The following is a 15,372-nucleotide window of genomic DNA, read 5'->3' on the forward strand; positions in this document are numbered from 1 at the left end:
GAGAAATATTGAGAAATTGAAAAATTATTCTCTGATCTAGTGGGAATATATAATGTAAATTCATCTTTTAAAAATATAACAAGAATCTTTTATTTTTAAATCTTCCAAAAATTAAAAACCTTCTAATATAGGGGTTCTTATTTTCAGAGCATGAACGTGTTAAACGTGAAAAATCTGTCTCTCAGACTAAACCAGGTAAGTTTGGCAAAGTAAACTCCACTTAACCAACCCCACTTCATAAGGATATGTGTGGTCTGCAAATCTTGGAGACTTCTTTGAGCTAGGCGCAGATGTTTTGTTTTGTGCCGTTGGTTCTTTTCAGTGTCTTAGAGAAGAACAAAAATGAGAGTGAAATTTAACTAAAAGGATTCAGCTGTCACAGTTTTTGACTGTTCTTATGATCGGTGTAGTAAAGCATCAGCAAAACCCATTTTCCAGAGTGTGAGGAAGGAGTGCTTTAATGCCCTGCACTACATCAAAGAGGTGCACTGGGAATTAACCCTTCTCAACCTTTTCAGTGAGTGTAGTCCCCCAAGAAAGGAGCAGCTACAATCTCATTGAGTACACAACTCAGCAGTAGAGTCAGCCTCCAGTCCCTGAAACTCAAAAGTACCAGAAGCTGAACTAAGAATAGCACTACTATTCCTGGACTGACTGTGCACCCGAGTAAATTGTAAATAATAAGTGGCTGCAGTGAGCAGGACAATGGGTCCTCCTTTCAAACCAGGGTTCTAGCCTAATTGTGTTTTTTGTGGAGGAAGGATCCACAGTTGGGTCTGGTGTGAATTAACAAGACTAAGAGGGTAACCTCATAGAAAACTCAGCTATTTATGTTCAGCTTACATCGCTCCTGAGTGGTTTTCCAGTCCCCACTCCAGAGGCAGTATCCTCTTAGGAAGCAAGTATCCACATCCCATTGATCTTTGCTGGCCGTGATGATGCTTGAACTTCACATTGACATGAAGTGCTCATTAATAAATTATTAAACAAACCATTTAAGCCTTGTGTGTTCAATGATAAACAAGCAGACTTTATTTAATTACTTTTTTCTCCTATTTTTTTAAGAAATCAATTTCTCCTATGTATTTAGCATTTTTCTCAATCATTTTTATAATGTACAATATTCTACCTTGTTAGTTAAGTGTTTTCATACTTTTCATGCATTTTCATTTTGAGGCTTCCTGGAAGCCTTGAGGATCTGATTTAGTGAAGATGTATTGGTTTTGAGTCAATAGGGAAAAAGTATTTCTTCTTCTTCCTAAGATACAGGCTAAGCTTTTTTTTTAACTCGTTGATCACTTCTTCTATATTAACAGCCAGCAGAATTCTTCAGGCCTTAGGTGAGTTCAGCCAAGGAAGGAATGTCCTAGCAAGGAAGCTGAACTTGGTGGCCACATTGATGGACAGAAAGTGGGCTGTCTGGATGGGTGACATGACCACTCACCTTTCCTGCTAAATGAAATCAGTCCTGCTGCACAGTCAGCCAAATCTCATCCACATAGCAGCAGGGAAATAAATATCCTTGGTAAGGCATTCTCAAACATCACAGCACTGTGTCACAAACCAGCATATTGGACTGATTAGGTTTTTACTCCACCATAATATAATACATTTCAGACTCCAAGCCTTTAGAATTTAAGTGCTTGAAGGGGAAAAATATAGGAAAATGCTTGCTAAATTTCCTTTAGCATAAAATCTCAATTCTCAGGTGATTAATGGAGAACAGTGGCTGTTTTGAGTTTCACTTGATGACTAGAAGTATTAATCTGCAGGCACTGGTGGTAATAGTGCTTCTGCCTGCTGTGTGCCAATGAGTGCTCTTGAGTTAACAGCTTGAATTATAAAAGCTTCATTCTGTACAAAACAGGGGGCTCCTTTTACACCTTGATCCAGTTCAACTTCAGACCATTTTTCCTATGTCTCCTGTCATCAGACTTAGAAGTATCACATGACTGATATACTATGGAATTTCAGAAAATGTACTGATCCTATAGGGAAAAGTTTAAATTAAAGACCATTTTGTGTGTGTCAGTGAAAGCAAGTAAAGTAAGGGAATTCATTCCTGATTTAATTCTGCTGAAACTGCCTGCAAAACACAGAGAAATGTTTATAGCCTTACTTTATCCATTTAAATTAGGTACATCAGGGAAAAAGATTAATATTAATGCTTGTAGTGCTGCATAACTGGAGCCCTGCAGAGCAAATAAATTCTCTTCAATGAAAGATTTCAGAACGTTAAACTTTGGGCTTACTTAAAGTCAGGATTTAAATTTTTTTTTAAATATTCATAAAATTTATTTTTTACTATCTATAGGTTTATGAAGTCTTCAAATGTGTTTATTTTTTTATTTGCAAGAGTCCTCATGATATGGTAAACAAAAGAATACATTAAAAATTAGAGATACTACTTCTGTTTTTGGCAAAATAATATGTATTATCATCACCATATGTTTTTCTCTGCTTTTCTTCATATTGAATGTGGTAAACAGAACAATTTTATGAAGCTTCCTCATGTCTTGAAGTGTATCCCCTTATAGAGATTGTTCTCCTGAAATCTGGATATTCTACTCCTTCAGTTTCTCTCTGGCCACAACAGTGGCTAGAAATTCAGAGAAAAAGACAAGTAGCCACCACCTGTAATTCTGCCAGGGAATTCATTAGAGTGTACTGATTTTCTTCCAGAAATAGGCCAAACAAGTAAGAGAAGGGGACCAAGAGCTATCTGCCCAACCTGGTCTCCATCCAGACATTGTAATCTTCAATCTGATGCCTTCCAGAGGTCGTAGTGGAAAGGAAGGGCCCAGAGGCAGGTGGTTGCAAACTACTTTCAGCCAGAGGAATGACAAATACAGTCTGAATGTGTCTTAAGCATATTTAAGAAGAAATTTGTAATGTATGTGATTATTGAAAGGTAGAGGTTAGGAAAGGGGCTTGAATCTGATTAAGGAATAAGACATAAAATGGAGTAGAGCTATAAAAGGATGAGGTAGGGTGAATTTAAAATCAACCAAATTGGGCAGAGTAGAAATCTGTTTTAACAAAAGACTGGATATGGCCCTCAGTGTCCTGGTTTAGTTGAGGTGTTAGGGGGTGGGTTGGACTCGATCATCTTTAAGTGCTCTTCCAACCTAGTGATTCTGTGAAATCTGAACATAATCATCCCAGTTTGCATCTGACTGGGGCATTTGGAAGGGAAAACAAACCCCACCTCATTAGAAAGTGATGTCCCACCAATTTACTTGGGGAAGAGGAAGTTCAGGTCTGGTGGCTGATGTCGACATGGGGCCACATCATCTGAGAACTGTGCTGAGGAAATCCACAGACAGCTCAAGAGCCTTGGTAGGCTTGTCCAGCAGCAGGTGGTATAGACTGGCATTCAGACTGTGTCCCTCCGTGAGCTACTACCTGCTTGGGTATCTCCATATCTTTTTAATCTTCAGAGTGTATGGATACCTCCACCCGTGTTTGTGGTTAGGCAGTATCTAAACAGAAGTTCTTAGTGTTGTTTAATACCAAACTGTTGGACTTAGACACCCAGGAAGTTGGCAAAGGTGTAATGGATGCAGGAATAGGGTGGTTTCCACTTGAGTGCCTGCCTGAAAGATGCTGAAGGGTATGTGGTTGTTTTCCATCAGCTGAGACATTAGGCCCAGTAATTTACTTCTTCCACGAGTATGATCTCACCATGCAGTCAGAACTCATAATGCTTGCATGCTGTTTTAGAGTGCTATAATGGGATAGTGATGCTGAAGACATGCATTTATTTTGTCATTGTGAACCAATATGCATAATATCACCTATAGAAATATTTTTCCAATTACATGCTAACATATTGTGGTTTTAATGCTGCTTTCACAATACAGAGGAGAAAATGAAACAACAAAAAACAACTCCCACTGAGAAGTCAGGTAAGAATAAGTGATTCTCTCCTGATTTATGGAAGGGGATTGGGGTTATTAAACACTATTCAGGACTTCATCTAGTGAATTATATTTGCATTGCAATATTGTTTTACAGTATTTTGAAATATGTTACTGGTAACAAAGCAAAACTGGCAGAGTGGCAATTGCAGCTTCTGTTCTGCTAAGAATTGTCTTTCCAATGGTGAAGAGAGGTCAAGGCCTTTCAGCTCCTTAGCTGCTTGCTCCAGCCTCTCATTAGCCAGAGATGGGCTAATGAAATGAGGTGTAGCTAAATCAGACCTCTGAAAAGATCCTAAATATGAGGATAACTTACCAGATTAATTAGGACTTTGAATCAGTCTTATGGAGAAAAAGTTTTTGGGACTAAACTCTAAATCTTTAGGTCTTAATTACAAATAAGACCTTGTCATTTTTTTAATGTAATGCTGACAGGGAAAAAATTCAAGTAATAATGAGTATTCTAGAAGCTGTGAAGAATCAGTCAAGGAATTAGAACATCCTCATCATCACTGGCAGTCAAAATAAAGGTGTCTAAACTTCAGGGGTTTGAATGTTGTGCATCCTTGCACAAGTAGAGGAAGCTAAGAACAACTGAGAACTGACTCCAATAAAATGCTTCAATGTTAAAAAGAAAGGGAAAAAAGAGCATATTTTCTCCTCTTTCTGTATCTAACCATTACAATTTAACCTCTTTTGTCTTTTGTAGCCCAGGCAAAGCCAGCAAGTATGTGACTCTTACCTTAATCAGAAAAACTGTAAAATTGTTGCATATGTGTTTTTTTACTTTTACATAATGAAACTTGCCCTAGGCAATTTCTAGTTTTGCTTAAATGTATAGCGTCTTAATCACCATGTCTTCCATTTCTTTCATTTAACACACTGTTTTGTCATTGCTGTTTGGCATAACCAATTGCTTCAGTGCAGGAGTGAATTGATTCTATGCTTCACATATCAAAAGTCCCAACAACAAAAATTCATATAGGAGTTATAAATCTTTTAAAAATCACTATTAAAAATTACCTGGGTTGAATAAATTCTCCAGCTAAATTTAAAAAAAAAAAGAAAAATAGAAATTAGTTTAACTGCATCCTGATTTCTTCTCAGTCAAAAAGAACACAGGGAAGAGTCCACACCTTAATTTACCACACAGCCTGCTTTTTGATTTTCTATACCTTTCACACCTTCCAAATGCAAATTAAATTATAATAATAATAATTAAAATTGTCAATTGATTTCCCAAATAATTTAATTATCACAAAAAGTCCAGATGTGGGAAATCAATTACTCTTCATTGAACCAATTTTTCATTCATGCTTCATAAAAATGTTTCCCATTTGAAATTCCATATGATGGCTTCATCTCAGCATTTCTCAACTTGCCTCCCCACCTGAAATCACAGTTACTAGTAGTTCAATTATACATCTGAGTAGCAGAAAGGCTGAGCCATATTGCTTTTTTTCAGATGCCATTCACATTTTCAGCACTTTCCACTTTCCAGCATACTTTTGGGTCCTCATTTCTCAAAAGGAAAGTGAAGCACAGTCCTTAATCTGTGGGAAACATCACCTGGAAACAAGACCAACAGAGCTTTCCATTGATTCTACAGCCCTAAAATGTATTTTGGCCTCAGTTTCCATTACATAGCTGTTACTGTGCTGTGAGGTCTCTGGGGTGGGGCTTTTTTGTCTGACTTTTGTTTACTAGAACTATTTGAAACAAAAAAGCTTCTCCAACTTTTCTTTTCCAGTAACATAACATAAATTATAATTTTTTCAGCAATAATTATGAAGTAGAAGAATGGGAGGAGGGGTAGGGAATCAGGCGTGTGAAGATGAGATGCATTTTCCACATCTAAATATAATTTATTCATATACAAAAGTATGTGTCCAAGATTTTAGGAATTCAGTTCAAGTATATTTGAATGAAGAGCAAAGGATGAGTGAATGGTTGCTGAGTTTACTCTGCACTCTCCAATAATAAAAATTAAAAATAGATAAAACTTATCTATATTAGAAGCCCTACCAAATTATTTCTTCCTTAAGACACATGAGTGACTCTTAGTAGCATTAATAGTAGCTATACTTGTGAAACTATGTGCAGTACTAATGAACTTTGCTATTTTGCGGCAGATCCCTCTGGATGATCTTTTAATAACCATTCATTTGTGGATTTCTTTTTCAAAATAACAGCACGAAACAAGAGAAACAAAATGGTTAATCCTGAAACGCATAGATGCAATCTTTCTTACTAAAAAAAAAAAACCAAAGCAAATCAAACACACAAAAAACTCACCAGTGCATTTGTAGCTTAGATCTAAATCAGAAACATTATGGCATATTTTTTATGTTGTTTTTTGTCTAGAGCATGAAGTAGTCAGACATGAAAAAGATGTTCCCTTTACAAAACCAGGTAAGCACTCCCACATTTTATTTTGTATATTTATTTTGAAAATGTTATTTAAGGAAATAGTGAAATACAATTGCATATGACAAATGTCAAAACCGTGGTCCTGTGATCTATGTTGATGTATAGAATGGCTCTGACATGACGTACCACAAACTACATAGCACAGTACATACTTGTAATGCCGATTGTCGTTTTAAGATATAGATATATGTATATATCAAAGGTCAAATTTCTGCTTCTGTAATTCCACTGATGTCAAAGGCATATGCCAGCAAAAGATTTGAACTGCTTTCTGAAACTGCTTGCTTTAAATAGCTCCCATTTTTCTAATTATTTGTGGAGATATACCTTTTATTTGGACTTCACAACAGAGTTAGCCCTCCAGGATGAGAATACTTTAATTTTCATCCTTTGCAGGTATCATATAATATATTATTCAGATCTTGATCTGGTACTATCCATCATCTGTGGTCAATGTCTCTGATACCATACTCATGTACAGTGTCACTTGCAGAAGACAGAGCAAAATTGATGCTGATATAGGAAGGAGCATTGTTCAGTTTCACTGTGGACTATCATCATGGGTTTAAAAAATGTCTGCTCCATGCTTCTTCGTGAAAGGAAATAAGTGAAGAGTTAAAATTTTTATGGTTAATGTAAGTTATTCTTAACTCTAGTGAAACAATTGAAATCTGCAAATCAGAACGCCCCCTACTACTATCATTCATTATTAGATTGTTATTAATTCCTGTGAGATTAGTAAAAATATGTTTTGATATGTGGAAACATATAGAACAAATAAAGCTATTCTCTGCCATAACAATATTATGCTGAACCTGATTGTTTTGACCATTTTACTTTCCTCTTTTTACTTCTCAGTCAAACCGAAAAACACTGCAAGTACGTGTAATGATTTATTTCTTATGGAATGGAAACCTTCTTTTCAGATGCATGTTCTCTCAATTTGCATTTTTGCAATTTTGTCATGTTAGATAATGCTATTTTCTTGCTTATACTACAGATACTCTTGTATTCTGTCTGCTTACTAACAGCCAAACACAACCAAAGCAAGCACATTTATAATGCAATATTGTGAAGCTGCAAGATTCAAGCACTGTTTCCAATTTTTACTCCCTAGAAAATGATGTAAATTACAGTGGCAGCAAAACTGGTATTCTGGTGGTTTTAGATGAGTTTAGATATATAATTTATATTTATGCAAATATATTGTTCATTGAAAAATAGAAAATAACATGTAGAATGATTGATTTAGACAATCTTTTCCTTTCTTCTTTTACCATTTGGAAATTACTTACATCATTAATTCACTAAGCATATTGTTGGCCTTGTTCCAATAAAAGCTTTGTAAAATAAAAACCTAAATTAACATAAAGAAGATAAAGGAATATTTCCAATTTAAATTAGTTTTAAGGAGGATTCAAGAAGAATTTTGCACATTGCAAAGGCTTCCACTGAAGTCATTGGATAATGTCCTTTTTAAGGTCATTTTTAAGGCAGGCTTCTGAACAGATGAGTACTGGGATCTATGCTTATTGTGGTAAGTCATTACACATTGCATTCTGCAAAGTATGGTCAGACAAGGATCAGAAGGACGGTGTTTGTACTGCGTGCTTTGAATTGCGAAAATGCTGAAGTATGGACTTTCACAGATGAATTAGTTGTTGCCTTTTTAGCTCAGGATCTGTGTTTTCTTTTTGGTGCTGTGCCTGGCACATCAAGACCAAACCATGTGTTATTCTAATGTAAAGTAAGCTGACAAGGCAAAGCAACATGATTTGTTTAAACTTCCTAGACCAGTCACCTGTGCTAGGTGCTCAGAGTTAGAGAGGATGAATACCTGCTCTTAAACACCTGTAGGAAAAAAGTGTTACTCTGAACCTCAGATGTAAAGAGGAAGTGTGAGCATAAGGCACCTGAAATCTGCCTACACTGAAGGATCTCCTTCAGCCATGAGCTGCAATGTTCCTTTTTGAGTTATTATTGCAAAGTTATTGCTCCCTGTGAACCATGGGCTTATTTCCAATTTTTGCCAGTATTTTAAGAAAGTTTTGCTCTATTTAATTCTATTATTTACTTTTGTTCAGTCTTTTTTTTTACTGGATCTATATACTCACATATAATGTCTTCTGCAGTGATTTATCTGAGAGACCCAGTGATGGCACTCACTTCTCTTAGAGGCTCATCACAGATTTAAGTGACTAATTCCTTATGCTTTTATCATAAAAATCATTATCTACAATGCTTTTTTAATCAAGAGATATATTGCTCTGGTACATTGTGAATATAAGAAATAGCCAGGATATTTTCCCTTAACCTTTGCAGAGGGATATTTGTACTAAACTCCTGTTAGAGTTTATATTCTACTGCTTGAAATGATTATAAAGGTTAACAGTGCCTTTAGAAAAACCAAAAAAAACCCAACCCAAACAGAAACAAAACAAAACAAAACAAAACAAAAACCACCAGAAAACAAACAAAAAAAAATTAAAAAAAAGGAAGGAAAAACAGTGACAGAAACAAGCAGACCTATGGTCATTTACAAAAGTAAATCTCTATACACGTCCCTTTCTGAGCAAACCATCCTTGAATAGATCTAGCCTAAGATTTTAAACACCAGAGCTATCTATTTTAAATTTACTTTCTCCACTTAGTTGGATCACTGCTTTCTTTATTTATAGAGGTCTATATAGTTTTGCTTCTTGTATTTCTTGGCCAGGTGTACAGTGTACTTACCATAACATGAACGTGGCTGTCATGAAATTCAGTATGAGATGTAGTAATGGATGCAAAATGCCCTCTGATTTTGGAATTCAGGTCCAGTGGGAATGTAAAATAAATTAATACATTTATCCTGGGATAAATTTATTTACACACTGTATCTTGTTTAGTTTTACTGTAAAAACAAATGTGGTTTAAGTTAGTAAGCAATTGGATCATTAGGGAATGCAGGTATAAACAGAAAGACAAGGCTGAGTTTGAAACCTACCCAATCTAATTTCATAGTAGTAACTTGTTGCCATGATCTAACCTGGCAGGCAGGTATACACCACACAGCCACTCCTCAATTTTAAAAGCAATTAGTAAATCATCTTATTTTTCACTATTTCTGTTTTAGTGTACAGGAGGGTCTTTGACGGCCATAGGCCATTGAATGTATCCTGAAACAGAACTGACTCCCTGCATACTGACTAAAAACTCAGACACTGTGAGACATTACCTTGAGCAGAAAACAAAGCTGGTGGCAGATCTTATATTTGCAGGAATTCCAAACTGTGGTTTGCAGTCAGGAGGAAGATCATGTAGGCTGATATTTTAAAAAGACCCTAAGAATTTACAAATTATATTACCGCTTAGGTTTATAATGAAAGCCCCATAATAGGGGTAATACTATGTACATGCACATAACTGGGCCCATCCAGATCTCTGAGAGAGTGACTCCCTCAGTTAAGAAGCATGAACCCCTTTCCTAGATTTAGTACCTCAGAAAAAATCTTGGTTCTTTCTTCTGAAAATGAAAAAACATGTTAATTATTCCATGGATCACAGTGCAGTAATGTGTCAGCTTCCAGAAGCTATGAGCAAGATCATAAGCAAAGAGGTAAATATTAAAGGACTTTAGCATGTTAGCATTTAATAGCAGCAAAAGTGGCCTTTGCTGAATGCCCATGGTGCCTAAGCATTGAGCACTGACATTTACATGTCTCCTTATGGGCCAGGACTCCAGTGAAAGTTTCCTGGGATGTGATAGGGAAAATTATGCTTAATTTCTTAGTCCTCCTGTGGAAAAAGCATTGACTGAAACATTTTCACCTTGGTGTGAGCTCATAGTCATCTGAAGCCAAAACTCAGCATGAGGAAAGTACAGAGATAACTCGATCAAAGGAATACTCTGAAATGTTTTGTGATCTTATTCCTTTTTTGTCCTGCTCTAAGCTCTAGGAAAAGGAGCTTTGCTTGGATAGGAAGGTCATTCTTTTTCTTTCAAATTTTTTTCTTACATAAAACTGGAGCTAATGAAGTAGTGATGGGTAAAAAATTCTTGGATTCAAAATGAAAATGTTAATTTCTTTGATTTAAAAAGAGTGATGATGGTTTACACCATAGCATTTCTATCCTTTGGACTGACCAATTTTCATCAATTATTTTGGGTATTATAATAGGACATATATGCTTCTCTTGTGCTTCTCTTGCGTGGAAAATCTCTCAATAAATTTTATTCTTAAAAAGCAAGGCAAACTGCTAGTATGGTAGAAATTTAGATAGGGGTCAGCTATTCAAGGTCAGTGTCAGTCTTTGGCTGGGAAGTGTGGACAGTAAGAAAAGAGAAGTAACAAACTGAATACATTTTTTGGAAAATAGCATAGTCAGCTATAACCTTGAAGGCACACTTAAAAATAAGTAGGTTTAAATATTTGCTTTCTGGAAACCATGGATTGGCACAGTGTTTGCATTTGCAGGAATCATTGCATGCTGGATTATAGTACTTCAAAGAGTGAGACTCTCAGCTATGTGAAATTCTACATACACACCCAATGTTAAGGCACATTTGTTTGTAAGTTAATACCCTATGGAAAAATATAGATGAAAGAGAAGATCTATTTAAATGCCCTGAAAAATCATGGTATTGAAATTCTTGTTCTTTTCCTTCCCTTCCCTGCTCACTTTCCCTGCATTACTGGTTTTTTTCCTGGAGAGCCAACAGCTGAAATCCCAACATCAGGTAAATATTACATTATTCTAGTTTGCCTCATGGAAAGAACTAATGAACATACCAGTGTTGATGAATGCATGTTGCTCATCACGGAGGAGCAGTGACAACATAAAGCAGCATGGGTGAAGGGAGAGCTACACAGGTCTCTGCCATAGGCTCTTCCTTTCCTCTGATTATATGATTTTCACTGTTCACCTTCTGCAGCACATTTTGGTGAGCTAGACACAGGTGATCCTCACTGAAAGAGCTGGTGTGCATCAGGTGACACGTGCCAGAGGACACTGAAGAAAGTGTTACTACAGCTGGTTGGATCATGCAAAGTGCACATGAACCATTTGAAGGCAGACAGCTATTTTTCTGCTGGAGTCAACAGGGAATACTGAAATAGGCTCAGGTGCCTGAAGTGATATACATTTCTTAATTTCAATCTGCCTTGCTGAATGGAGTCACAGACCAAATGCATTTTCACCTGGGGAAAAAGGAGGCAGAAAAGGAGACAGCACATGCTCTAAGTGAATGTAGACTAGGAAAAACACCCCTCAATAAAATAAATCACAATCTATCGCTGAAGGATTTCTGAATAGTCACATATGGCAGTTCTAAAGGTCCACCTAGCTTCATACCCTGGAAATTTTTGTTTGTTTACTTCTTTCAGATGTTTGAGATCACTCTGGAAAAGAGAGTAAGAAGCAAGCAATAGGCAGAGCTCTTCCCTAGTGTATTTTGGCCACAAACAAATAAGTAAATCTGGCAGTAGTTAGAGAATTACAGAATCCAAATGCTGAAGTCTTTGTCAGGATTTTCTGAACTACTCTGCAACCAGCAGTATTCAAACAATTGCTAACAAAAATTTTCTACACAAAGCCCGGAGCCACTCAGTGTAGTAGGCACTGTTGCAATATTACTGACATTGTAAACATGCCGTGAGACACATTTACCACAGTAATTCCAGCAAAATTAATGGGGAATCTTTGTGCAATGTACTTATTGTAAAAAGCTTTTTACTTATTGTAAAAGCTCTGCATTTCTGTCAGATGCCTGACACTGAATGTTATTTCTTCGCAAATCTTTCTAGCCACAAAAAAACCAAAGACAACTAAGGAAAAAGAAGGTAGGAATTTACTCCATGTGTTCATATATATGTAGAAGATCCCAATAAAAAGAGCATGAGATTGCAAATTTGCATGTATTTTTGTTTGAGGCAACCCCTAAAATATTTGTGTTAGTTCTCAAAGAATTTTATTTGAAAACTCTGAAGTCTATTCAACTTTACAGAATTTTAATTGTGCTACTTTTTCTTTGTAGAAAAAACAACTGAGAAGAAACAGCTGAAAGATGAAAAAACTAAAGGTAATAAAGGGATTAAAATCTCTGCAAACAACAATAAAAATGCAAGCATTCAGGTTTGGGGGCTTTTATGGGATTGGAAAGAGGCGCTTTTTTAGTCTTTCCACACACATGAAAGTAAGCCAAAATGATGAAATTGTTCATAAATCCCCAGTAATTGAATGCCTGGTGCCTCCTTTGCATATGAGTATCAAGGATTACATCAGCACATCCAATCTGACTGCAGCAGTGCCCTGCCTGTGACCCTCCCTGGCTGGCACAGCTGTGACCTGTGCAGCCCCCCAGCACTGGAGCTGAGGATTAGCGGTCCCCACTCAGTCTGCTCCTGTGCTCCCTACTGAGGCAGTGCAAAGTTCATCTACACAGCTTGTCTGATGGCTTAGGTCACCAGCTTCAGGCTGGAAAATAACTACATTGATAATAAGGAGCCCTGTTTTATACACAAGACAGACTTCATGATCACCCATATTCTGGCTAACCTCTTGGACACAGCACTGACTTGATTGTTTCCTCACAGTAATATCCAAATGGAAGAATGGCTTTAGTTATACCTCTGAAGATAATTAATAGCAATAAATTACAATATTTCATTAGGTAAACGATTGGAGACATGAATATCCCCTCTACATTGGTTAAATGCAATGACTTGCATATAAACATTGCAATTGAAATCCTGAATCTCAAAGGATAGCAGTGGCACTGGTGCAAGTTCACTAAAAACAGTCCAGAAGCAGTTTGCTTATATGGTTACACTGGATGGAAAATGTACCTGTTTAAATTATTTACTAGGAGTCAGGCTTTAAAAAAAAAATCTGGTTTATAGAAATTCCTATCTGGGACATGATTCCAAGAAACAAACATGCTTCTTATTGAAATTTATTCCCATATTTTGACCTGAAACTGTAGATTAATTGATTGTCTGTGTGGTTTTTTATGTGTCCCACCAGTAAAAGAAGATCCACGACATCAAAATGTGACATCAGGTACATGATTTTCGTTTATTGTAAAGGATTCAGGAAAGTTATGATTTGTTGTTTGGTTTTGTTTGGTTTGTTTTTGGTGGGTGTTTTTGTCGTTGTTTTGTTTTGTCTTTTTTGGGTTTTTTGTTTTTTGGTTTTTTTGGCTTTTTTAAGGGAGATCACAATTATAATATTTTCACATTTCTAATTCAAGTCTATGGGACAAGACGTGAGACAAGCCAGGGAAATCAAATCCATAAATCTTGTTCCTGTGAAGAATGAATTGCTGAAATAGTATTGCTTTACCACCTTCCTAACTTTTTTAACATATATTCATCTGATTACCTTATAAAACAAGAGGTCAGTAATTAATCTGGCTGTGCAGTATTTAAAAAAAATATATTCTCCTCATAGAAAATCTTTCCTGTAACAAAGTCACATGGGAAGAAACATGTTCAGTTTGTTTTCTCTCACATTAGTTATTTCCCATCACAGTCTGCCCCAACTCCACTCCAGTAAAAAAGGGTGAATAAAGATGGGCATCTTAGGAGAAAATCTCCCTCTTTGCATAATCATGTCTTTACTAGTTTACAGCAAAAAGAAATACATGTTCCAGATTCTTGGCTACTATAAATTAATTTGATAGCTATGACTTCAGGGGAGCTGCATTATTTCACGACAGACAAGGACCACAGTCTTTAATCTCATCTGAGGTCTAACTGAAAATATCAGGTTTACACAGAAAATATCTGCTACATGTGAATATGGCTCCTCCTAATGCAACTTTGCAGTCTTAAACTACTGAGGAAAGTATTTCATTTCTAATCATCCAGACTTTTTCTGTTGTACATGCTTTTTTGACATCTTTACTGTAAGTAGAACGATTTAGAGTCCTACAACCATGATACATAATGCGCAATATATGTGCAATTATATATATATTTAGTAGAAATATCTATTTATTCATATGTAGAAACTTTAAATCATAGAATAATAAAAAAGATACGTAAGTATAAAACAAGTGCAGAACAATCTGTTTTCAAGGAAGAGAAAATGCAAATTAAGATAAAACTTGGATTTATCACCATGTGTATTATATGAAAATATTTGCACACATGGCACACTTTGTTTTATAAGGGCAACTACATTTACATAAAAGAACCGCTTTGCTTTCTTTTATCTTATTTTCTTTAACAAGGAACATAGAGATATGGAGTCAGATGTAGACTTTAATTCCTCTTGATTATTATGTTATCCACTGACAGATACAGACGGTAGAATCTATGCCATCAAAAATATAATGCTATTTAATTAACACAGAGCTTTTATAGATCACAGAGTGCTAGTCATAAAATACAACCAGTACATTAAACCAAAGATTTTACCATGAGAGAAAATATCCCAAATCAAAATCCCAAATTTAGTGTAAAACTAGAAATTTTCTCTCACTGGACTTTCTCCTGCCCGCCACCCTCCTACGTTCAAAACTGTGTTTCTGTGGCTTTAATTTACATTAATTATTATGATTGTTTAATTTAGTTGTACATTATCACTGGGCAATTATTCTCAACTGGATGTTTCTCAGCTCATAAGCAGCTCTGTGCAAAATCTGGTTTTTAGGTATTTGCTCAAATTGAGAGTTTAAAAATTTAGACCAAGTCTCAGGTCGTGTACTTGAATTGCAACTTGATAACTTTTCCCTGTTCTGTATGCAGATGAAGCCAGTGGTCTTTTCCCAGTGCACTGAATACTAATTTTTTTTCTGATAAATGGAAGTAGAAAAGGATTTACACATGCTGAGCTAATCTAAAACTTTAAATACTAAATCTTCATTCAGCCTTCAAAAGCTGAATAAAGTAGATTCCCATGTTCTTAGATTTTTCTCAGAACCTTTAAACCTTTCCCTGATATTAAAAAGCAATCAGATAGAGAAGAATAAGAAATTTTAAAAGCTGTATATAGCTGTAATTTTAGAATGCTTCTAATTTGCACAGAATTTTAAGCA

General features: G+C 35.9%; 1 protein-coding gene across 1 annotated transcript in view; it reads left to right on the top strand.

Moving 5' to 3' along the window:
* Window positions 1-15,372, top strand: part of TRDN (triadin) — a 219,772-nt gene that overhangs the window by 188,176 nt on the left and 16,224 nt on the right. The window contains exons 30-37 of the mRNA XM_042779095.1: window positions 148-195; window positions 3,864-3,908; window positions 4,630-4,647; window positions 6,285-6,332; window positions 11,044-11,070; window positions 12,137-12,172; window positions 12,367-12,411; window positions 13,356-13,391. Coding sequence (XP_042635029.1) covers window positions 148-195; window positions 3,864-3,908; window positions 4,630-4,647; window positions 6,285-6,332; window positions 11,044-11,070; window positions 12,137-12,172; window positions 12,367-12,411; window positions 13,356-13,391 — 303 coding nt within the window. The remainder of the gene's footprint in view (window positions 1-147; window positions 196-3,863; window positions 3,909-4,629; window positions 4,648-6,284; window positions 6,333-11,043; window positions 11,071-12,136; window positions 12,173-12,366; window positions 12,412-13,355; window positions 13,392-15,372) is intronic.

The sequence above is a fragment of the Catharus ustulatus genome, chromosome 3 (assembly GCF_009819885.2).
Source record: "Catharus ustulatus isolate bCatUst1 chromosome 3, bCatUst1.pri.v2, whole genome shotgun sequence".
Lineage (NCBI taxonomy): Eukaryota > Metazoa > Chordata > Aves > Passeriformes > Turdidae > Catharus > Catharus ustulatus.